General features: G+C 40.4%; 1 protein-coding gene across 1 annotated transcript in view; it reads right to left on the bottom strand.

The window, feature by feature from the left end:
• casz1 (castor zinc finger 1) overlaps positions 1-8117 on the bottom strand; it is a 76527-nt gene extending 68410 nt beyond the window's left edge. The window contains exon 1 of the mRNA XM_037103309.1: positions 7589-8117. Coding sequence (XP_036959204.1) covers positions 7589-7637 — 49 coding nt within the window. The 5' untranslated portion in view covers positions 7638-8117. The remainder of the gene's footprint in view (positions 1-7588) is intronic.
• Between the last annotated feature and the right edge of the window lie 16093 nt (positions 8118-24210).

Here is a 24210-nt window from a genome sequence, read left to right as displayed (position 1 = left end):
ATGGCTGGGCTGAGTGGGATGCGGAAGTTGTTTTAAAGCAAGAGGCGGTAAGTGGTGGTGGTGCATCAATGCAAACAGGCAACACCCTTGAGTGGCGCAGCGTGGCATCCTTCCATAAACAACACCACCGCCGTGTCCCCGACATTTATGATTTGTGGTCAGAATGGCAACACAGGCCTGATTCCAGTCCAAGTCTGCATGTTTGCCCTATCGTTACATGGCTAAATCTGCCCGACCTAGTCTCTTATTTTCCCAGATGAAAACACCAGACGGTTCATATGGTTGTCAGAGAGCTTTGCTTAAAACAAGTCATATGAGAACATTACACTTGGAGAAGGAAGGGAAGGGCGGAGGAATCATGGGAACGAAACTTAGTGACACTTTGAGACCAGGATGCTGTTCAGGCTACTGTTTAATTTAGGGAGAAAAAAAAACTCCTTTATATTTATTACTGCAGATGTGAATACGAACTGTGTTGCGCTGACTATGGAGGTTGGAGGAGTTAAGTAGTATTATTGGACTAGTAAATCCATGACCAGTCCTGTTCCAACACCAATAGAGGACAAGCCATTCCATACAGATGGCCTCAAGGACAATTAGCAGTAATGATTGGTTGCCACATAAATGAGGGAAATTCTATTTGCTACTGCACTTGCTGATGATCACACACCAAATGCCTATGACAATAATATGGATGGATGCTTTAAACTTAAATCTTACTTATAAATGATGTTAAAAATATAAAGAACACTGGAAAAGAATCTGTCTAAAGACTCATTATTTAAGGAATACAAATAAGGCAAGGTAGAACTTGAAATGTTGCACAAACACCCCATTATCCTGAGGAATAGAGAGATGAGACAAACAGCATAGTGATCTAAAATATTATCTCTTCAATCATATCCTTTTTCCCCAGATATCTTCATTTCCCCCTCCCTTCTCTGTCAGTTAGTCTGGCAAACAATCCCCTTGTTAGCAAACTGTTAAGACAGCCGCTTGGTACACAAATTGCGCTCGACCAAGCGAATTTGTTTTGCAAGGGTGACCTGTTTAATCATCTCATTTTCTTTGGCGGACATTTATTCATCTGGTTTCCACGGTTACAGAGAACATTAAGGGGCTACAGTAATAAGGCTGGAGAGTCAAACAGGTAATAAAAAAATTAACGCCATTTTCCAGCAGCCGAGGACAGTGGGTGAAATGAATCAAGGGAGAGGGGAGAGAAGCAGCGGGGGGAGGCAGGGGGTGGAGTGTGTGTGGGGTGGGGGGGCTCCAATATTGTCCAAACAATAAGGCTTAGCGGTTATTTTACTCTGTAGATCAGCTGGTGCTGTTATGGACATGACACTTTGGGCACAGAGCAGGAGAGATAAAGCTTTTAAAGTGGCCCTGCTCCTTTTTTATTGTCATTTAGCGATTACATATCAGAACAATTAAAAGTTAGCCTGAGATATCTATTAACTTTGCTCTCTTTTTTTATTTCTCTTGTGCTTCAGAAGGAAGATAATTTGCACTCTTGGCAATGCAACGTGTCAATAACATGCAAGGGACGGCATGACATTTAGATGCCCGGGTGAGAAATGTTTCGTAGTCCTCCCAAGTTGAATCATGTTTTCCAATATTGTCTTTTGAACAACAGCACGTGTAATACTGTTACTGGAGAGTATAGTTTGTCTCTCTCGAACTACTCGAAACATTGATCTGCACACCAACTGAGAGAGTCCAACTCCTTGCCAAATATAGAAAATTCCGGCACAATAGGGGGAACAGGTGCTGAGGGCCCATAGAAAGTGACGAAGCCAAAGAACTGGGTTGCTGCTGAATGCCAAATAAGGCAGTGAGACACGTCGCACCAAGGCATAAAACAACCTATGATCACAGATTCCCCCACAAACTGTCTTCTACACAATATTTCCCTGAACATGCAGAGCCGTTTTCCACCTCAATAATAGCTGAACAAGAGAAAACAGGCAACAAATTTTACGCATTACTCATTTCTCCACTCCTTCCAAAAGTATTTCTAATTGACAGCAGGGCTTTGGCACTCCTAAAATACGCACAAACGTTCTCAACCCAACCCTTAATCATTTAAATCGTCTGGTTTAACCTGTATTTGGGCATTTTACAATGCTGCCAACACCTGTCCCCCACCCCGTGAAAAACAAACCAAATCGAATTCTTTCTTTGTCTGCTGTCGAGTTGCTTGTATATATGTTGTTCCAGGGCCGGGGGGTGGGGGGGCTCCGGTGTGACTGAGGTCGGAGAGGGAGGCGCAACTGATGGCAGACAACGGCTCTCAGGAGAGGGAGGGGAAAAAGAGATGTCAGCCGACCCGGCCTCACACACACATACAGGCACGCGCGCGCACACACACACAGAATCGTAGGGTACACACTCTAACATCAAACACACACCGCTCGCGTGTCACAAGGAGCGCTCTCCCCTCCTCACCCCTGACTGAGCCAGGAACCCAGAGAAACAAACTCCCGTCATACATGCGGGGTGAAATCCCCAAAAGGGGGATAGAGAACGGACAGCAGCGAGAGAAGAAAAAGGCTAAGCTGTGGCTATGGGACTGCCAACTGTTCTGCTAACAGCCTCTTAACAGGTGTGGGCTCTAGAACCATGTAATCCTATCAGGTTACCAAGTAAAAAAAAAAAGAAGAAAAAAAAAAAGAAAGAAACCCGGCAAACTGTGAACTCCTAGTCTCTCTTCTCCCCTCTCTCCCCCTGTCCTCTCTATCTTTCTTTCTCTCTTTCTGTCTCTGCTGGCAGTGACAGAAATGAACAGCTGGGCTTCAGATTTATCATGTACAGACAGTAATTATTGCTGGTGCTGCCTGCTACTGACCCAAGTGAATAGAATGTCACATGAAAAAACACACGGCAGAAGGGGGGAACCTGAAGTCGAGGGGTGCCGGGTTGGGGACTGTGTGGAGGATGTGTGTGTGACACAGAAGAGAGAGGAGGGCAGTGTTTAAACGTCACCACGTTCCTGTTTGCAGTCAATTACGGACGAGGACAGGGGTATTGGTTCTGTAACTCGGCAGAGCAAACATTTTCCCGCTCGCAGCGAAGGTGACAGAAAAAAGAGGTTCTGTGTTTGTTTGTGTTGATTATTTTTTTTTCTTTCCTCCTATCAAAAAAATTAAGCCAGTGACAGTACACTGAATTCCCGTCAAAGAAAAAGGTGACAGAGAAGTGAAACTCAAATCGAGAAGACAGATTTGCTCCCCATCTTTTTTTTTGCCTTACATATATGAGTAATGAAACTCACAAACAATTATCGATTAAAAAAACAAGGCAGAGCCACAGATGTTGGACCACACAAAGTGTTTCCGTCATTTTATCAACCCGGTCTGACCCCACCTGATGTGTTTGTTCCAGAGATAAGAGGGTCAAGAGATATACTATCAATTTATTACCCGCTGTCAATCACTGTCCTTGTCATTAAACAGTTAACCCCGCGTCTGCTGCTTCCTTTTCTTCTACTCAGTTGTGTGAAAGTTGCATTCTGTCACATTCCATAGCCACTAACCTACAGTACGGACTGGTTCACACCTTAAAGACCCCCTGCCACATTTAAAAGGATTAGTCACCACATTTTGTGCCGGCTTAATCTCTCTTTCAGCTGGCCTAATAAGTGTGCTTCGATAAGCGAAGCATGCAAATTCATTCATGGCCAGTGGAGACCACGCTTTCAGACAAACGCGCCAAAGTCTTCCACTCTGCTAATTACCTCTTCATTTTCCCCTTTTCCCTTCTTATATAGCATATCAACGACTAGAGACTATTCTTCTCCCTTACTTTGCATGAAATTATAATTTCATATGTAAGATTAAGAAATCGAGTCAGGGTAAAAAAAAAAAAAAAAATTGCCGGAAGCTTCTCCTCTTGACTCTGCACAGAAGAATACATGACACGGCATATTCAGCTGTTAGATTAAAAGCAGGATTTCTTTACGGCTGCATATGCCAAGACAAATGAGTAACATTATGGGGGGAAAAAAAGACATTTTTGTCCAGAAAATAATGCACGATTAAACTTTCTTTCCCCTAATTAATGCTAGAAGTATAATTCACTGCCGTCCTTTTAGAGATAGTTTAATTAAACAGGACAATTCACCATTTCCATTTCCCTCAATTTTAGTAGAGCAGTTTAACAAACATGCATTATCTGTGATAATAAAAACTTGGCCTGTTATATTTTAGATAATAAAGGCAATGAAGACCCAAGGTGCAACCTGTTTATCATTCTGGAATATTTCTTCACTGAGTATTAATTAGGCCATTACTCCAGATTGGTGACGGGGAGCTTTGAGGTTTTAATTAGGTGCTGGCCACTGCATGAGTGCACAGGATTGAAGAAAGGGGGTGGTGATGCCACTTGCCTTGCTCCTGGCCCATATCAAGTAGCCCTGAACACTTTGGCTACTGCGGCAAGATGCATGGCAGCCCACGTGCATCTGGAGTTTATTTGAGTGTTTGATCTCTAATGTTTCCTCTTTCTACCGGTAAAAAAAAAAAAAAAGGCCAGTTGGTGTGATTTGGGTATTAAAAGACGGGGGTTAAGGTAATTATGGTGTTGGGTGGCTTGTGTCTGATGACTGGGCACATGCTCAATCAGGACTCAGCTGTCCCTCTCTTTCTGTCTTCCCCCCCAACATACACACACACACACACACACACACACACACACACACGCACGCACACGCACATACACACACACACCTCCCTCCCCTTGTCTGCTGTCTATGTTCCCCCTTCTCTCCCTCTGCCACTCTGCTAAAACCAGGCATAACAGACACAGCCTCGCGCAACATCAATCAAATCCTGAGAGCGGACCATAAAACTACACAAACATATACGCTGCCATTAACTACTGTATTTGACACTTATTTAATAGTTTTTCTCTGATGTAGGTGTGAAATCAGAAAACTAAATTTAAAGACCGAAAGGGAATTCATTAAGACGTAGGATAAAAGAAAAAAAGAATAAATTGGTGAGGTGCGGTTTTTAAATATACATTTAAATTACAATGCGATAAATTTGTTTTTGACTGTTTTTAAAAAAATAACAAAACAAAGCAAAGTGGCCTATATATGAATATAGGCATTTTTTTCCTTAAACAGGTAATTCAAACGTAGGGATGTAAATTGTGTCAGTTTATTCTATTGCATATGTGAGAGGTAACAAAAATCAGATATTTTAATATCATTTGTAAACGGTATTTAAAAAATAAATCTCGCAAATGGGAGTGTTTTCCTCGGTTGACAAGGCGATACTAATCACCTCGTTGCTGAGAAGCACTCTTCCCTGACAAGGCTCCTTAGAATACAAGGATCCCCCAGGAGAAATCGGCATGAAAGAGGTTAAAGACAATGACTCGCATTTTTTTTCCTCCAAATGTCTCCCTGTTAAATTTATTTCAAAACTCTGTTAATCTGCTGTACACAACATTCCCATTAGCATAGCCCAGCCCCCTAATAAAAATTCCGGCTAGTTTAATTAAAAAATGTAAATTTACTGTCATCCAAGGAGCAGCAGAAATAGGAGTGCAACAGCATATTTTATTGCTTAAGACATCAAATTGATTCAGGTTATTGCCAAATTGTGATAAAAGGTTATTGAGGGCCTTCAGAACTGGGCTTGTTTTTCTCCCTCATTTCATCCTGGTTTTGTGGAAGGCCGTAAAAGATGGAGAGGGCCACAAAGGGTTAATGAGACAACTCAGTGAGGGAGAAGGCAATCAACATTATGACTCATAAGAGGGTAGAAAAACATTTTCCGAGCTGACGAAAAGTTTGAAATTAGGGTGTGTCACAATAACAGTTGTACTTGTTTATTGTTATTTCAAACTATAATACAAGGACACCTTAAATAACCACCCATGATAAGCGAGCCCTCATGTATGTCTGAAGCCCTGTGGCCACAGTGGTTTGCTGTACAGTCTGTCAGAGTTTTTGTTAATTAAAATCACCATGTTTGGATTCTATTTTATTTTTCAGTAAGGCTGCCATATACATTATTAAGGGGCACTAGAGCTCATGCAGTGTCAGAAGTGCTAAACGGCAAGAAGAATAAATAACTGTAAGAGGACAGAGAGTAACAGAGAGAGTACATAACTGGCAAATAAAGCTATTAAAAACAACAGCCTGGAGCAAAACAAGCTTGAATGAAGTTTGAATTACAGATTTTTTTTTCAAAAAATATAAAAGACCCAAAAAAAGGAAAAGAATAATTCTGGATATGAATATTTTTACTGTTCATCCTTTGTGCTATTTTAAAACACTGCTACTATTTTAAAAGTAACTCCCTCCTCAAAAATATCTCTACAACCGTTACTAAATATTTATACACTGAGTTTAAAAATAATGCGGTACAAAAATAAGGCAGATAAGATTTATCAGAGTCTATGAGAAGTTATCATTTAGTTATTGAGCAGTAATATTTATGTACGGTGCAAATAATGAAATACAGAGAGACTACACACGCACACACACACACACACACACACACACACACACACACGTATATATGAAGGGAAGTCATACTCAGAGCATGCAAACACAGAACGCACACGTACGTACAGTACACGCAAAACAGAAAGAACTAAATGTGAACGCTGCAGAGGACGTATTTTTAAAACACACACAAACCCCCTATTTCAAGTAAAGTGGTGAGGAGAGTGAGGCTTATAAGTGTGAGGTGTAATCCAGTTACAACAGGACAAGTTTACCCTCCTAAAAGTAGGCGCCGAATGACTGTTGTTAACCTGACAGTCACAGGTCTGAGACTGTTTTAAATTATCTGCCCCACAGGTGCATTTGTTTATCACTATGAAAAATCTTCATAAATATTCTAAATTAATATTGTTATTTGCTACATTTTACCTAAAATTGAATACATTTAATTTATCATAATGTTTACATTTTACTGTCACTTACACCAATGCACTGTACATACACTAATTAGAAGTACCTGGAAAGGTGTTAGCTCTGCTCATGTTCCCTTTACATGTGTGACAACATAAGCAACACAACAGTTTGTTTGCTTTGTCCCCTTGGCAACAAACCCTTAGGCCATTCAACGTACCCTAATGGCATCGGCAGTGCCTCTGTGGGTAAAACCAATACCTGTATTTCTACAGTACCACATGCTGGCTTATTCAAAAACATGTAATTAAATGAAAGAACTAAACAAGCAGGACAACACGAATGAAGAAGAAAAAGATAAGCCTGTCAGGGAGTTGTGTTGCTCTCATGTCCTGTAAGAGAAATACACTCTGACAAGAGAAAATGAAACTGGCTTTGAGAACTTTCTTCACATGTCTGCTGCATATAACACAGCGTCATGAGTCGTAAGCTGGTAAAATGGGCCATCATATTTGATATTGCAGTCACCTTTGGGCACTGTCAAAGAGCTATAAATAAGGGTGTCGCAACACTTGGGTATACGTACGCGCTGGCACATAGTTTAATCATGAACAACTTCCCTTCTCAGTGTATTTAGTCGGAGATAAAGGCACACCTTTAACTGTCAGCTAATAAAACATATCTGGCACAGACAAAAAGAAGAAGAGTACTCACCATATTCAGGGAAGTCGAAGTTAAATCCTCTCAGACATGTAACTTTCATAATATTACTCAACTCTGTTAGAAAGTCATTCGAATGTTGGTTGGTGGAGGGGGGAAATAAAGCGGAAAAGTAACTAGATTAAAAAAAAAAAAGGCTTCCTTCAATCATGCACTAAACTCCTTGACATGTAATCTGTCAATAGTTTGTTGCTGAGATAATGCCGGCTGCCACGAGCGGATTTGATTGGCAGCTTAGGGTCTGGCCCCTCCTTCCTGTGGTTTGACGGGGGGTAGGTGAAAGAATATGGAGCCTCCCCCTTCTCTGCTCTCTCTCTCTCTGTCGCTCTCTCTCTGCCTCTCGTGCGCTGCCTCTCTCTCGCTCTGTCTCACTCTCTGCTTTGCCCCCATACACACACACACGCACAGACCAAGCTGTTGGTGATGTTGTCTGAATAGGCTGATAGGAAATTATGGCAGAGGAACCAGAGCAGTTTTTTTTCTCCCTCCCTCAGTGGGCTGGCCTTTTCCATCTTTGTGGTCTTCTAGCCTTTCAACTCTCTTGGGGTGGAGCCTCCACTGCCTCTATTCAAATGAGGGGAGCACAACACTTTAAAAAAAAAGGTTTTGGGGAGGAAGAGATTACACGTTTATTAAAATATATTATACGTTTATTACACGCAAGTATTTGAGGCTTTTAGACTAATTATTTTAATTAAACACATTGTTACTATGTGTGAAAGCTTTCTTTAATTCATTATATATATAATTATTGCTTTGTATAAAGTATAACCAGTCACCAAACGTCGCACATTAAATGGACGCAGTTATGTCAAGTAGATTTCAAACTGAGGTAAGATAAAAATAACTGTCTGCTCACGTCTCTCTGTGAGTTTTTATGATATTTGACCTAAACATTACTGAGCTTAAAGCAAATAACTCTTTCACAAAAAAGAGACTGTCTCTATGTCGGTGCCGTGTAGAACACTTTCTTTGCCTCTGTCCCTCAGAGCACTCTCTTTTTCCTTCCCTCCCTGTGATAAGCTATCAGTTTTCATTGTAATTTCAGGTGAAATGATAAACGACAGCCGTTACTAGGTGACAATGAATACTTTATAAGACAAACCCCTTATTTGCCTGGCAGTTTCTTCCGCAGTGGCATGCAAAGTGCCTCTGGACCATTTGTACACAATGTCCATGTACTGTAAACAAGACTGAATGTCAAGAATGTGGAATTTACAAAGTGACAGAAAATTGGAAAAAAACTGTGTGAACTTCGTCAGGACACTGGATATTCCGGTTTTCCCACAGTGGTTTTATTTTGCGTAAAGGTGGTGTATAACTAACATTTACTGGTTATAGAAAAGAGGAAATGAATAACTTTATGGCTGTGAACTATAAGGCAATGATACACAGTACTGGCTTCAGTTCCTGAGTGCTGACAGCAAAGTCCAAAGTATGTACATAAAAAAGGTTTAGGTTGATTTTGAAATGATGATGACTCATCCTGGTTAATAACAGGAGAAAAAAAAAACCTTTGTCTCGTTCTTCCTCACCCACATAAAGGAAAATGTCCTTTAAAGAGTTTCTATCAAAAGGTTCCACCCTTGATCTCACAGTGTACTGTAAATATTACTTCAGTTTTTGTTGGCCATGATAAAAAATATAATTGTTTCACATGAACTGATTTGGCACCCTGACTTCTTTTTTTTTTTTTGTCGCTACAAAGGTGTTGGTTGAAATCTTTTGTCAAATATCAGCCCTGTTCTTCATCAATCACATATTGTACAAACAGACACATTTTGTTGGTGAATTAGTGAGGCCTGGTACGGTCTGACGCCCATGTGGATTATTGCTGAACAAACTTTGAGCTAAATACTCCCTGACCACAGTGAAAACATGATTATAAATCTCTCTCACTGGCTGTGATATTGTGCTAAAGGTATGAGATATCGTCAGTTACACTAAAATATAATACATGACATACATTTAGGTACATTTAATGTGACACTGCACAATATTTTAAAAGTGGGGGACTCTTGTGGGAAGCGTCATACCAAACCCCACTGTGATAAATAAACAGTACCTGTAGTTCATTTGAATTTTATGCTTTAGAAAAACTTTCAAATTAAACTGTTTGTTTAGTTTTCTGTTGTTTCATCGTTGTTGTTTCTTTGGTCTTTGGCTCTTATTCACATAGCTATATTCAATTAAACTCATATGTAGAGCTATATAAAATAATACAGTGATGTGTGTTTACTAAACAGTGGACTGTATGAATTTAGTGGTTTACATAAAAAGTTTAAAAAACACGTGGGTGGGTTTACGTGACTGTGACTGCAAACAAGATATGAAAACATCGGCCTGGCTGTGACTCTGTGATGCTTTGCTCCGCATACATACTGCATGTCAACAGAGAAGAAAACAAAAACTTTTACAGTATCTTCAAACTTGATATCGGGGACATTTCAGTTTGCAGGGTGGATGCTATTCATGTCCACGGGAGGGAGGGTTTGTCGTCCATGCATTACGGCCCTCTGGCCCTCGAACTGCCATCTTTGGGGGTGAAACCATTACTTTTCAAAAGGAGCTGTGGGGCTTTTCGTTTGATGTGGTCTGAGGGTATTGTATGCTGCATGCGGGAGAATGTTGAGGGCAAGGTGGATTGTGTATGCGAGTGAGTATGCGTGTGCGCGCCGCCGTGCGTGTGACATGGCAGGGGTACATCAGTCAAAGGGCCGCCGGGCCAGACGTTTGGCTGCCCCTGACAGTGCACTCCAGGAGGGGCTGGTCTGGTGAAGGGCCCACTCCGAGTCCTCCATTCCCCAGGACAAAAGCTAGGGCCCAGTTGATAGATGTGAATTCAGTGGCTTTTGTGCCCAAAGCCCAGAGACATGCCGAGTGAGAAATCTGACCTTTGCCGAGAGTCAGATTGTGTTTTTGAACCCCTCTTGCTGTCTCTGGCAGGTCGGGGCAAAGAGTGAGCGAGCGAATGAGAGGCAAAGGAGAGGGTGCGAGATGGCGTGGGGTGGAGGTCTGTCCTGACTGGTGGAGTGTACAGGTGGGTGGGGGTGGGGGGTTTACACAGGAGGAGCGGCATTGCACACTTCTGCTGTATCTAACTTTGAGCACAACAAATTAAAATAGTTTGTGTTTTCAAACGGACAATGGATCAAGTTTATTTTTGATATTCACTGTCATGTTGTTGTCAAATTGGCAGGAAATTGAACGTGTAAAAGCTTAATTCTGAAGCAGGGGCTTTTAAAGTGGGATTCAACAAGAGTTCACCCCAGTGTTATTTGAGGTTGTCTGTGATGTGAGATATTATTCCCTCTCACGTCTGTTTATATTGCATTATATATTTATTTTTAAGCAGAGAAGGAGCTGAATATTAAACTTACACACAAACACAGACAGAACAATGATGACGGCTATACACCACTTCTTGATGATCATCATCTGCATTACTCATGACAATGATTCTTCAGACTCTCATTTGATTTTTATAATTGCTGTATAGCCGTATATACAACTACATACATACAGTCTGAAAATCATGGCAAAATCTCATTATAGGTGCGCACTTGAGAGAAATTAACATACAGTTTGTATGAGGTATACGGTATATTTGTGTGTCAACATGCTGCAACGTCTTTCTTATATTTGTGCACTGTTTATGATATTACATGAATTATGATGTATCATGTTGCTTGGCAGCAGTGTGCTGAGAGCAGAGATTTCGTAGATAGACAAGGCCTATGTTTTTGAGTCATACATTTTTCTTGACACTGCTTTCATCCCCCGGCCGTAATCATCATATCTCCCCCATTGCTCTCCCGGATGCAGACATCCATAATGCAATCTTCCTAATTTTGATCCCTCGCAATCTGGTTTTTAAAAGGGAGGGGAAAAAAGGGACATATTTCTGAAGGCTTTCTCCATAATCATTTTAGACAGATAGCCTTTCCCATCGCAGATGAGCAAATATTTGTAAACCAGCTATCTAATGGAAAATTAGAGTGAAATTAGAGTGAAATTCATGACAGTGAAATCCGATTATCTGTAATTCTATTATGCCATCTTAGCCCACACAGCATATTTTTGTAGAGTTTTTTCCATAAATACCTATGCCAGGGGTCCTGCTAATCAAATAAAGCTGAAATTCATCTTCCCATTAAATTCAATTAGCTGCAATTTCTAAAGCCTAACAAAGATTTTAATTACTAAATTATAAAATTCTCCCTAGCCAAATTGGGGAGAGAAAAAGTGCATACCCTGCTTCTGAAAAACAAACCCATGAAAGGAAATTGTTGATCAAAAAAGATATCCAGGGGAAAATAACATTAGGGAGAGCACTGGGGCCTTTATTCTGCGAGCCTGGGTGGGGAGTGACGTGTGCCAAGCGCTAGGCTCCTGGGCCGGAGGAAATGAACTTAGCCGAGGTTCTCTCTGTCTCTAAATGTCTGCCCTCAGAGTTATTATGCTATAATTGACTAATTGACACCTTAATTTCATTTATGGGGCTCCTGTGTTCATAAAGCAACCTCTGGGTGGGGCAGTGGTCTTGAGCGGAAGCAAGGAAGTCAACATCCAGGACAACAGGTAGGGCCTGAGGCCTTCAGTTCTGTCCTCAGCAGATGACGATTATGCATTTGATAATGAAATGGTCAGGAAGAACATACTGACTTAGCAGAGGCTTAAGGAGCATCTTACTCATATGTTTAAATCCCTCTGATGAATGCTGATGGGTAATAATCATGCAGTCGCACAATCTGGCACTGCAGACACAAATGACCTCCTTCAGGGTCAAAGGGGTTTATTTTTGGCGAGTAAGGTTCTTACACTAACAAATAGGGATTCAAGAATTGTTTTGGGCTGCTTCTCAGGTGACTGCGGCTGAACTCTGTATGGCTGCATCTCTGTTTCATTCGAGATTTTAACCATTGCTGGTAATGTTTGGTGGAGAGCACACTGCTAATAGGACAGCTCTGGGGTCTCAGGTCAGCCACCGGGTCCATTTCCCAGCCACCCCCTGCTCCTCACCAGTGGGCCACTAAAATAACAGCTCAGCACCCTCTGCAGACTACAAAGCTCCATCTGAAAAGGCACCTGCTGCTGTTATTCACTTTAGCCCCTTTGGCAGCTCACTCTGTCTGTTTAAAGGACACGTAGAAGAGAAAGACTGACTGGGAAATGATGAATTATTTAAGTATGATGTCTAATTGTTTCAGGCAGACATCTTGTTTCTGGAAGGTAAAGGCTTGGGGGTGGGGGTGGATGTACATGTGCTGGGGAGGAATCTTTGTGAAGAGGTCTGTCTACTGAGTAATACAGGCAGTCTCGTACTTGAAGTGGCTGAGTAAATATGACCAAACTGAAACTTTAATCTGCTTTTTCCACAACCAAGCTGGCTGGGTATTAAAGATAATCTTTTTTGTGTGTCATATGGTGGGAGATATAGATGGAGCTAATTTTTTAGAGACAAATCTGATATTTGTCAACTGGCTGAAAAAAACCAGGGGATTTTCTCCTAATCCTCCCTTGGATGTGAAGGCGCGTTAACAGCAAAATGCAGATGGTGTGCTGTGCACGGAGAGTACCCAGCACTCAGCGCAGTACATACGGAAAGGCGCAGCTAGCCTCGCTAGGGCTCAACACAACCTGCAGATAGCGAACTCCCCTCCACATTCAATTAACGAGCCACTTGTGAAAGCAGAGGCATTCGAGTTTACTCCAAAGCGCAAACTTTGCAAAATGCAGTTCTTGGTTGTTTTTACTTTTTGTTTCCTTGCTGACATAACATCCTTACTTCTAGGCTGTGTTCATCAAATATTCAGTTGCAACTCAATTCCAATAAGGAAAAGAAAACAAATTATAAATAAAATGGAGGCATAAATCTTTCAGGATCCTAATTCTAACTCTCCCTTGGAGTGTTTCTGTCTTTATTTTGTCACATTAAGCAGTTTTGCTTTCCGTTCCCACTGCTAGGCGTGGCTGATTTTACACTGGTGGAAAGAGCCCTTTATTCTTCTGCTCTCTTGTTTTGGAACACTGCATTTTGTGGTGTCACTTCTTTTATGCACAATTATCACTTGTGTAACTTCTGGTTTTGTTTTTATGAGAGACAGAACAATAAAACGTATGTGATGTTCTTTTTTTGGTTGCAGTGGGACTGTTGTAAGGAAGCCTGGACGTCACCCTGTCAAGCATAGCTGTAGTATGACTACAGCCAATCACCACAGTGATGCGAAGCTGCCCTGACCGCTTTATCCTATCCAGTTTTTTTGTGTGGATACTTTCTCTGGTAATTTTAGCACCAGAATGCAACATGGCAGAGCTCTTTGGATGCATTCCTAAACCACTTTGAAGCTCTGCATTACATTTGACATTGTATTGATAGTCATGATGTGGCCTTTCAAAGACATCAGGTCAAATGTATTCAGTACCACATCCTAGCTTCAAAAAGAGGAAACAACTCCGAAACATATGTGAGATGAACGTGTGGTGCAGTTATTGAAATACGGTAGACTGTTTTATTGTGTAGATGGGCTTAAGGGGGAGTTCCTCTAAACTAATTATTGAATATATAGCTTATAAGGTTGACAGTATGGGACAGAGCAGATTAATGTCAAGAGGACAGGGAAGATGCTGACAGCATAAAAACTAGAATAGTTGCAGAGGGATAAACTGTAAAACCTGCCAGCTCCAGACAAACTTATTTGCCTTCACTCACACAGTATGTCATGTAGTCACTTGGTTGTCACTTCTGTATGTTTTAAAAATAAGGGACTACACTAAGCACGTGAAGGAGAGAACAAATCAGGGTGACGTGTATTTATAGTATTTATGAATATCAAATATTAAATATCAAAAATCCCTCACAGATACAAATTGAATTTCAACAAGTTGCAGCGTGTCCTTTTCTGCATTTAAGTGGTAACAGCACTAGGAAAGACTCACTTGAAACGCAACAGGCGAGGAAGCTATTAGTCTGCAGCGCGTATATTTGTTCTTCACAAGATAGAGCTGACTTCTATTGATTAGCCCTGAGATAGAAAAAAAGTTGACATTATATGCACTATGAAATTCAGCATTTTTTTAACCTTCAGCAATGCTTGTCATTCGCTTGTAAAATAAATATATAAATATACACAAGGAGGAAGAGAAGGGAAGGGAAAAAAAAATCACTAAAGCTCTTTTGCTGTAATTGGCTGAATAGCAAGGGCAGCAGAAAATTTACAGGCAGACAACAGTGTGAAGGGGACTCGGTCACAGTGCAAAACTAAGCCTTCAGCACCAGCAAGGGAGTAAGCGCGCCAGAGCACGAGTGAGCGTCGAGGTGCCTGTCTGGCATATCTTAACCAGCATGAGGCACTTGTCTCTCCCTAGCTTTGGCAGTAAGCTCCAGATCACAGTCCATTTTCTGGACAAGTTAAGTAAATAACCCAAGCAAGCATGCATAAGACAGTGACAGGGAAAGAGAAATCCCCCAAAGTCACAGTGGTGACACTCTACTAAATCCAATCAAACTGAGGAGGGAGAGGGAGAGACACATAGAGCGAGGAAAGGAAGGAGGGAGGAAGATATCCTCTTTGCTGCCTGTGTGTGTGTCCAACAGCATTGATGCAATAACACCTCATTCAGTGTTTAGCCCTTCTCAAAGGACAGGCAGGGATAACACTTTAAACCCTGTGGCTTTATCTCCTGCAGATTTTCCATAAAATGCCAAGCCAGGGAGCCGGGGCCATGTGACTACCATGTAGGTCAGGGCAGATGGGGGGTAGAAAGTGTGGGAGGTGAAGGGAGAGAGACCGAGTGGGGGAGGATGGGAGTTTTCTAATGGAACTGTTGAAAATAGCAAGCAGTAACCAGATTAGATCAATTAAGATTCTGTCTGTATCTGTTGCTGACTAGAGCAAGACTAAGCACTCAATCGTAAACACAGACACAGCTATCAGAGAGAAAATGTCCACACAACACCCACTTTTGGTAAAATGCAAAGTTTTGGTGATTGAGAAAAGTTATGTAAAGCCAATTCTTTTGTTGTAATCTTGAAATTGTTTCCTCAATTTGCAAATACTCCATGCATATATTATGTGGTTTTTGTTTTTGTTGTTTGTTAACATTTAACCCGTATTCTAAAGGATAAACAACAGAATGCAAAAAGCTGATATATATTTATATGTTGGTTTGGTCAGCTCACAGAATATCTGCGTGTCAGTCAAACAAATGAAACCTCAGAAAAAAATATACTCTCTGGATCAAAGTCCCTGAGTAACATATCTCTATTGTCATATTCTGATACGCTACATGCCTTATGGATCCGCAAACTATACAGCTAACACCATGTTTGACAACATGGTAAAGCAGGTAAGCCTTAATGTTAAATTCTTCCAATGGGCATTAATTTCTGAGCAGCTTGTCTTGTAGTTTAAAGTAAAACTCATTCCCCTGTATGACCTAGGTAAGGAAAAAAGACAACGAGCTAGGAGATTGGCTGTTTCTTTATGTGTGTTATAGTCGTTCTTTAGACATGTGATCAGGTCAGAAAATAAAATGTAACAAATATATCTATGGCAGAGTGCTGAGGATGAACTGAGTCTCAGCAGCTGCAGAAAGAAGCTGTTTTGTAGTCTCCTTGTAAGTTATGGCACAAAAACAAATTTTGTTCAACCACAGTCATCATCTTAATAGGCACATTACTTCATTGTTGGGTTTAAAGGTAAAACAGTGTTGAAAATGTATTTCCTATTTCTTTCGCTTGCTCTAAAACAAATGCACAAGTTCGCCAGATCGAGAGGTTTACAACAGGAGGCGGTAGTGCTCATGTCACTTTTGTCCACAGGGGCCGCTAGAATCAACACATTAAAGTTCATTGTAGCAGCATCAAGTCATAATATATAACTTTCTCCACCTTACAATAGTCAATAATTAGACAGCTTTGTGGGACCAATGAACTATGATACATATCCTAAGCCTTACAATTTATCTACGGGCAAAGTATACCTCTGTGCACCCAGGCGGTGATAATGGAAATTAATACTGATCACTGAACATAACTAGATCTGTTATGTAACCTGTGCAAACCACTCAACCCACCTTTCACAACCTTGGCAAAACACCTAATTTACAGTATGATATGCAATTATTTTTGTGAGCACTGTGTATGGCTAAGGATGTGCGAGAACCATTGATTTGGAGAAAACAAAAGCTTGTCCATATCAAACCTACCTGTAAATAGGTAAATCCTGACCTTATAGCTACAGTCCACAAATTCAATGCACTACACAATAAAGCCTCAAGATCTTGGTTTGTATGAAAGCATTTTCTGGTGACCTAGTTGATCATTATCCATGACATTTTCAGAGTACTGAGATATGTCAATATTCTGAAGCTGAATGAGCTTGTATAATTGAACTAAGGGCCCTTAGTTTCCATATGCTGAGGGCACAGCTTCCCAGTGGAATACCAGTGACGCTTGATGGAATACAAAAGATGGACAGGATTAGGCATTGTGCTGTTGACTGACCTTGACCTATATTTTGACCTACGTCCTCACTCAATCACATGATTCTATTCTGATCAATAAAACTCAGGTGAATGTGCCAAAAGATGAACCCAAATAGTGACTGTGCCTGCTTCTGAAAATCTACATTTTCTCTTAGTCCTGAGCACCACTGGCTGGCTTTGTATAACCTGGCCTCACTCAAACTCGAAGGCACCATCCCTGTGAAAATAGTATTGATCAAAACTAGCATCTATCCATGCATAAGAGCTTGTTTCAATTGATTTTTCCTCTTTGAGCTGAAAAATATAATAGAGTTGATATGAATTACAGGGTGTTTTGCTTCAATTCATCAGCGCAATCCAGATAATACTTGCTGTTGCCAGGGAAACATGATAACAGATTTTGTCTGTTTTTCAACAATCAATTACTTTAATGCACTTATGCTAGTGTTTACAGACAAACACACAACAGTCTGTAGAAGTCACCAATACTGTAACTAGGTGGTTTATAGCAGGAATATACAGCGTATGTGGCTGTACGTGGGGGCTTGTTCCACTGCAAATAAACTATATTTTAGCTTTCCACTGCAGGGGTAACAAAGCTAACACGTTATCAGGCTACATGCTGCCGACTATAGTATTTGTGTGTAAGAGCAAATAATCAATATGATATTACATTTTAAAATATAACGTATGGTGGTGTCTCTGATGCAATACAAAAAACAACTATAATTCTGTAATCAGCACAGTAACATGTATCAGTTGTTCAGCTAAAGTTGCAGCCCACTTGTATCCCTCCAAACTATCCCAGTTGTAATATTATGCTCAAAGATTTGCTGTCTCTAATTCCCAAGCTCAAGGCTGATCAGTGTTGTTCCAGTGACAGTTCCCCTAAGGCCATCTGACATTAAGCCTTTATAAGACAGTTATTGGTGTTACATTGGTCTTGCAACATAAACTGTTTTTTACTCCTTTACCGTAATGTTTAGATACAAGAGCTACAGCAACAGATTAAACTCAATAGGCCAACATGCTACCTCCTGCCTTGTTAACAAGCTACTATTGTACTGTTATCCTTGGAGAGTCTACTGTAGATTTTAGGCTTGAAGCCTTAATATTATTGATGTAGCAATGGCGCTTTATTATAAAATAAACTAGTAATGCTTGTTTCACCTTCCCTGCCCAAATCTCCATTCATATCATCTTGGGCCAATAAGACAGATAATAATAAACCAATATGAGCGAACATATGCTTAGGTAAAGAGTCTTAAGAGAACAGGTGAAAATCAACTTACACTTCCCCCAAACTGAAACAGGTGATTGTAAAGGAGGTAAAGAGATTTAAGTACGTGCCAAGGTAAATCTAGGGCTTACCTTACAACTGAAGCTTGTCTATCCTGAGCCCTCAACTTAAAACTATCTGCAGTTAAAAAATAAAATTACCCTTGTATGATGATTTATTAAAAAGTATGGCAAAACAAACAAAATTTTAAGTAAGAGGTAGTGGGATAAAAAGAGCAAGAACTGAGATATTCCCACAAGTAGATATACTACGAGGTAGTATATAGTAATAGGTACAGAAAAAATATATGCAATAAACATGTCACTACTTCAGTCTCAGTCTAATTGACCATTTGCAGAATAACACGATGTGGTGACTATGTCTGTGATATAAGTCGTAAACATTATAATTGAGTGAGTAAAAGAAAACATACATTTCATACCATATTTTTAAGAATACTGGTCACTATGGGTTATTTTTAGCAATACCAACAGTGGGGCTGTAGACATGGCAATACTGGTTTGTTCTGCAGAAATACTGATACTTAAATGCACTTCTAATTATTGCAGCACCTGACTCCCACTTGACCCCAGCAAACAGAATAACATCATCTGCAAAAAGTAGAGATCAAATCATGTCATCAACAAACAACACTCCACTGATATGGCAGTATGATCTTGGTGGGGAACAAGAATACAGACACAGATCTTACTTTGATTGTACAACCTGTACTGCTTGGACCATTATTAGACAACACCCTTCAGTTCCGTTGTTTTAACAAAGGGATCCACCACAGCATCTCAGGGCAAATCTCATGCAGCCCGATTGCTGCTACTGAGAATTTTAGAGAACTTAAGTGACCACTGGACAGTTTCACAATCAGGAGCTGCTCAAACAAGTGTTTGTTCCAATTCTCGAGAATATGCTTAGACAGTATCTTCTGAGGACAGTCCAGGCTAGGCCAAGTTTTTGCTGCCACAAAAAAAGATGCTAGAGTACACTTTGCACTCAATTACTCTCCTGCTCAAATGAATCACTAAACACGCAGCCACACAGAAGAACCCATGATTGTCCAAGAAAAACTTCAAAACACCAACACTCATAAGGAATTCACTACTAATCTAACAACCAATTAATAACCAATTTCCAGGACTTTGGTTTGATAGCCAGTGACGTCCGTAAAGGTGAGCCCAACTTGAAATACAGTGCTACAGTGCTACTGGCTGTGCTGTAATTATGTTAAGTTGCCATTGTGCATGCTGGTTAATTTTGTGGCATAGCATACTACTATTTGTTTATTATAGCTAGTATTCCTTATTGTGAGAAAAATACCAGTGTGAACAAGATTGTTAGACATTTCTTTAATTCTTGAAAATGAATTAGTCAACTTTTCTAGAAATGTTAAATGCAATTTGCGGCTTGTTTTGAGATGCTGTTACTATGCTTAAAAAATGCTGGTCTAAGAGAGACAATTTCAACTATTTAACTAATTAACTGATTAATTTTGTAATTAATCTCATTGAATTTTTGAAAGCTTATAATCATCCAAAAAACAGCCTCAGATAACCAGAAATATTACAATTCTCTCCAAGAAATTGGGATTGTAGATATACAGTCCAGTCAAAAATGAAAAAAATGTGTGAGACTGATCATGTACATGTTTGTATAAAAGTCTTTTGCATTTCAGTCAATTGTATAACGATAAGACAGTCACAGACATTATAATTTTGTTTCCGAACAAAGGGCACATCAAAAGCAGCTCTCCTGACTTCTGTAGCAGATGAAAAAAAACATATGCTTATTGACAAAGTTTCTTAAAGCTCAACAGTCCTAGTCTATCCAGGTCTTTGGACTGAAAATAATATGATGCTCCATCTCTCAAAGATGTACTTTTCCTAAAGCATTGTTGATTGCCCTGTGTCCATTACTTGGAAGGATTATGATAATATTCCACATTGTGCTCGGCGTGATGCACAGGAAATTCAATACTCAAAAGGTTAATGCAATCAATTAGGATGACAAAGGAGTAAAGTAAAACCCTCCTGCTCGTGGAAAAAAGAGACAGGAAAAGAGAGGGGGGAGAAAAGGTATTGAAAGCTTGAATGAATCCACAGAGAGAAAAGAGGCACTTGAAACGACAGAAAAATGGCATTTATTCAACGTGTATAGTCCAAGGCCGACCAAATGAAACACACACTTAGTGTACACACAAAGAAAAAAGAGCTCTTAGATAGTGAATTGCATCATTCAGCACTCAACCAGTCGTAATTGAACAATACAGGAGCAATATTTTTGTTTGAAGGTAATCAGATACCTCAGCCAAGGAAAAAGTGCCCAGTACTAGAGGCTTGAACATCGATTCATAATTCTCATAATGTTCTATGGACTTTTCCCTCGTTCCGAGTCAAGTTTTGCCTGAGCGCTCCATTCCCATGTGCATTGTTGCATGGGCTGAATATTAACAGCACGACAATTGTGTATGGGAGCGATATCTTTTGTTATTTAGATAGATGTTACAATGCTATACAACACAAAGGAGTCTCATCATTGCAGATAAATGGATAAACTTGGATGGCAGTATTGAGCTCTACAACCATTGTAATAATCCATATTACCTTTTCAGGCTCAGTCTGTCAAAATGGTGATGTATTAATCACATTTCTGCAATCCTCAGTGGCTAATGATAATGTTATGAGAGTCTGGGTGGCAATATTTCGCTAACGTGTGCAACGCCTATTTTCTGCCGATAAGTTGTGCAAGGAGAAAAGCTTAAAACCTTGTAATCCACTTAGGTAAGGCAGTAGACTTACCTACTTCTGCAAACACACAACCCCATAAATCTACTGCACCTTCACATTCTTAAAGACTGCCGAGCTTGAAAAAAATACAACAGGTTCTTCATCCCACTTTGTTTGTACCTAATGCAGACATGTTTCACATTTCAAGCCATTGCACAAGTCAAAGAATTGTGCATGCACAGGCCCTAACAGATCTGTACGTATCTCTCCCTAAGCCTCATTCAAACTTGCAATAACAAATAACTTCAAAATACAGGACCTCAGCATAGTCTCCAACGTAATGTAATTTACAACACATCTCCAGCAAGTAAGCTATTTGAGTTATTGTTCCTGAGTGGAGTGTTATGAATAAGAAAGGATCAGACTTAAACATTGATTTTTTTTTTTTTTGCCAAGCACTTTGAACTGCTGCCTTTTCACTTCCATTCAGCTCTACTATGAAGAAATAAAGAGGTATGAGGACAACAAGCACAAAAGCGCGGGTTAAGCGGTAACCAGGGCTTTATGTTTTGACCATAAGAATTCCACTTTTTCTAGGGACACAACTGCTGTAATTTGACCTACATCACATTTTTCTGTTTGGGCATTTTGGGTCCAGCAGCCACGTCACAGAAACAATGGGCCAAAATGGGCTTTGAAGTCAGCCCTGAATGAAAGCGGAGGGGCTGACACATGAAATGCCCTCACAGCTGGGCTGCCCCCAGTCAAAAGAAAAACAAATACTTTGAATGAGAGGGGGACACGCCGCTCCTGTCTGAGCTTCCTAAGGCCCTGAGCCACCACCGGGAGGTGGGCTTTCACGATATGCCCGTAATGATGGATGGATTGGGAGGAAAGTCTATTCACATGGAGATGTTACATCATAAATATTTACACAGGGCTGCCGTTTCCATGTAGCCTTTGCTTGTTTTGACACACTGGAAAAATTTAAAAGGACAAAAAGTGTAGGAGAGAGAAAAGTGCAGGAAACGGGAAGGCGGCTTCTCGTTTTTGTTATCATACTATACTGAGTGATACAGTAAAACTAAATTGAGTTTCATGAGTTGCTCCTCTTTTTTGTTCAGTGAGACAAATTACCTTTCCTAAGGCGAACTCTGGGCTTTATTTACCTTTATCCGTGACTGAACTGAACTGCTGTTTATTAGAGGATCATTGCCCTCCTATACACAAACCCTGGAAAGCCAACAAGACACTAAACAAAGTGAGACTGAACTTATTGAATTATAAATCATTATCCAAACCAATTTTCTTTTCTTACATGAAGACATTCAAATGGAAAAGAGCTTTGACAGTGCTGAACTATAAAACACATACTGCCCATTTTTAGCAAACCACCACTTTACTAAAAATCAGTCCAATCTTTCACTGAGACCAGAGAGAAGTGAAGGGAGACACCATTGTTGTTGGTAAGCAGCCCTACAAATTTCTGCTCAGTGAGCTCAATTAAAAGCCTTGAAGCCCCCTGAGATTGTCCCTGGAACCAATGAAAACAAATTTGGCAGTTTAATTTTCTTCCCACTGTCTAAGAGAGGGACTCCGCTCTGGGAGTGTTCTGTAGTCTGTGGAAGCCAAAAGGAGAGGGGGGGATGTCATGCCAGCCCCGTGTTAGAGTCAGTTGGCCTTTATGATTAGTTGCATTAACATATATCAAAAGCCAATTAAACTAACTGTACTCAGTTATGTTGTTGTTATGTGGTTTGTTATTCTGCATAGTTGGCACTACAGTTGACTCATACTTAACTTTACTTCACAGGACTTCCAAAGAACCCTGTTTAAAGATATCCATGTATCCTGCTGTGAGGGGCGGCTGTGGCTGCACAGAATCTGATCTGCAGATGCTGTAAATTATTGTATCTATGTGGAAATTTGTGGATAGTGTCATCATCGTGTTGTAGGGAGGTACGCTGGGCATGTATCTGGGGCTCTGATTGATGCAAGGAGTGTGTCTTCTCTCTGGTGTGTGAGTGACACCACCAGAAACAAAGGAGCGTGGTGTAGCCCTCCGCCTCAATTCACGGCCATGCCACCCCCCGGTGATAGTGAGGGTCTCTGGTTTGACATGAGACAGCCCACGGTGTCACTTCTGAATGTTTAGATCCCTCTTGACTAGGAGGCCAGGGGCAAGGGCTGTTGTATGCATCCTCATGACAGACTCCCACATCAGCATTGTGCTCATACCAGCTAACATCATTAGCAGAGAAGGTTTCATCTCAGGGAGAGAGGGGAAAAAAAAGCAACCCAGTTTCTTCAAGTCACAAGTCATTAGCGTCCTCTCGAGAGTCAAATTGTACAGAGGCAGATTTTTTATCAGCAACAAAAGGTTTTATACTCTTGTTAATTTGGTGGATGTCATCTGTACTTAGATGTCTGTGTCTAATGTCTGCTGCAGTAATAAATGCCATATAGTGGAAAAATTATATTATTTTGTCAAGATGACAATGTGGGATGTTGCAACAACAAGATCTAGACATAAAGCAGACATAAAAGAATATCAAATTATAATTAACGGAGCAGCGTAACAAGACAGATAACCGAATACGACATACATGCTGGCACATTTATGAGAAATTATGGTGTTAAAATAAATGTATTTATTAATGCCAGTGAAAAGCTTTTATAATTGAAAATTACAGATGATCATTTGTGTTGTTCTGTGTTCATTAATGTATTTTTGGATTTTACGTGTCCACTGCTCAACAACAGTTTATATCTGGAACGTAATAAAATGACAGATCTTATATATCAGAGTTCTGAGTCATCTCAGCCTGGTAGGGCTTCTAATGCACAGTTAGGGGTGCATTTTATACTGTATAGATGCCCTCATAGCGCGAAAGAGGGAGAGACAGAGAAGGAGAGAGAGCAAAGCCCTCTTTGGAAAACAGATACATCAGTGTGCCTGTATAGTGTACGACATTGCTGTGAGTTAATCAGTTGGAAAATAAAACGGTGGGATTCTAATAAGTCATTTGTCAATTTTTACAACCCCCAGACACATTGATCCATGGGGATTAATGAAGATGCCTGATATTGTTGTAGATATGAACAGGGGA

The sequence above is a fragment of the Acanthopagrus latus genome, chromosome 7 (genome assembly GCF_904848185.1).
Source record: "Acanthopagrus latus isolate v.2019 chromosome 7, fAcaLat1.1, whole genome shotgun sequence".
Classification (NCBI taxonomy): Eukaryota; Metazoa; Chordata; class Actinopteri; order Spariformes; family Sparidae; genus Acanthopagrus; species Acanthopagrus latus.
Note: the sequence above shows the minus strand (reverse complement) of the source record. Positions and strands in the feature narration are given on the sequence as shown.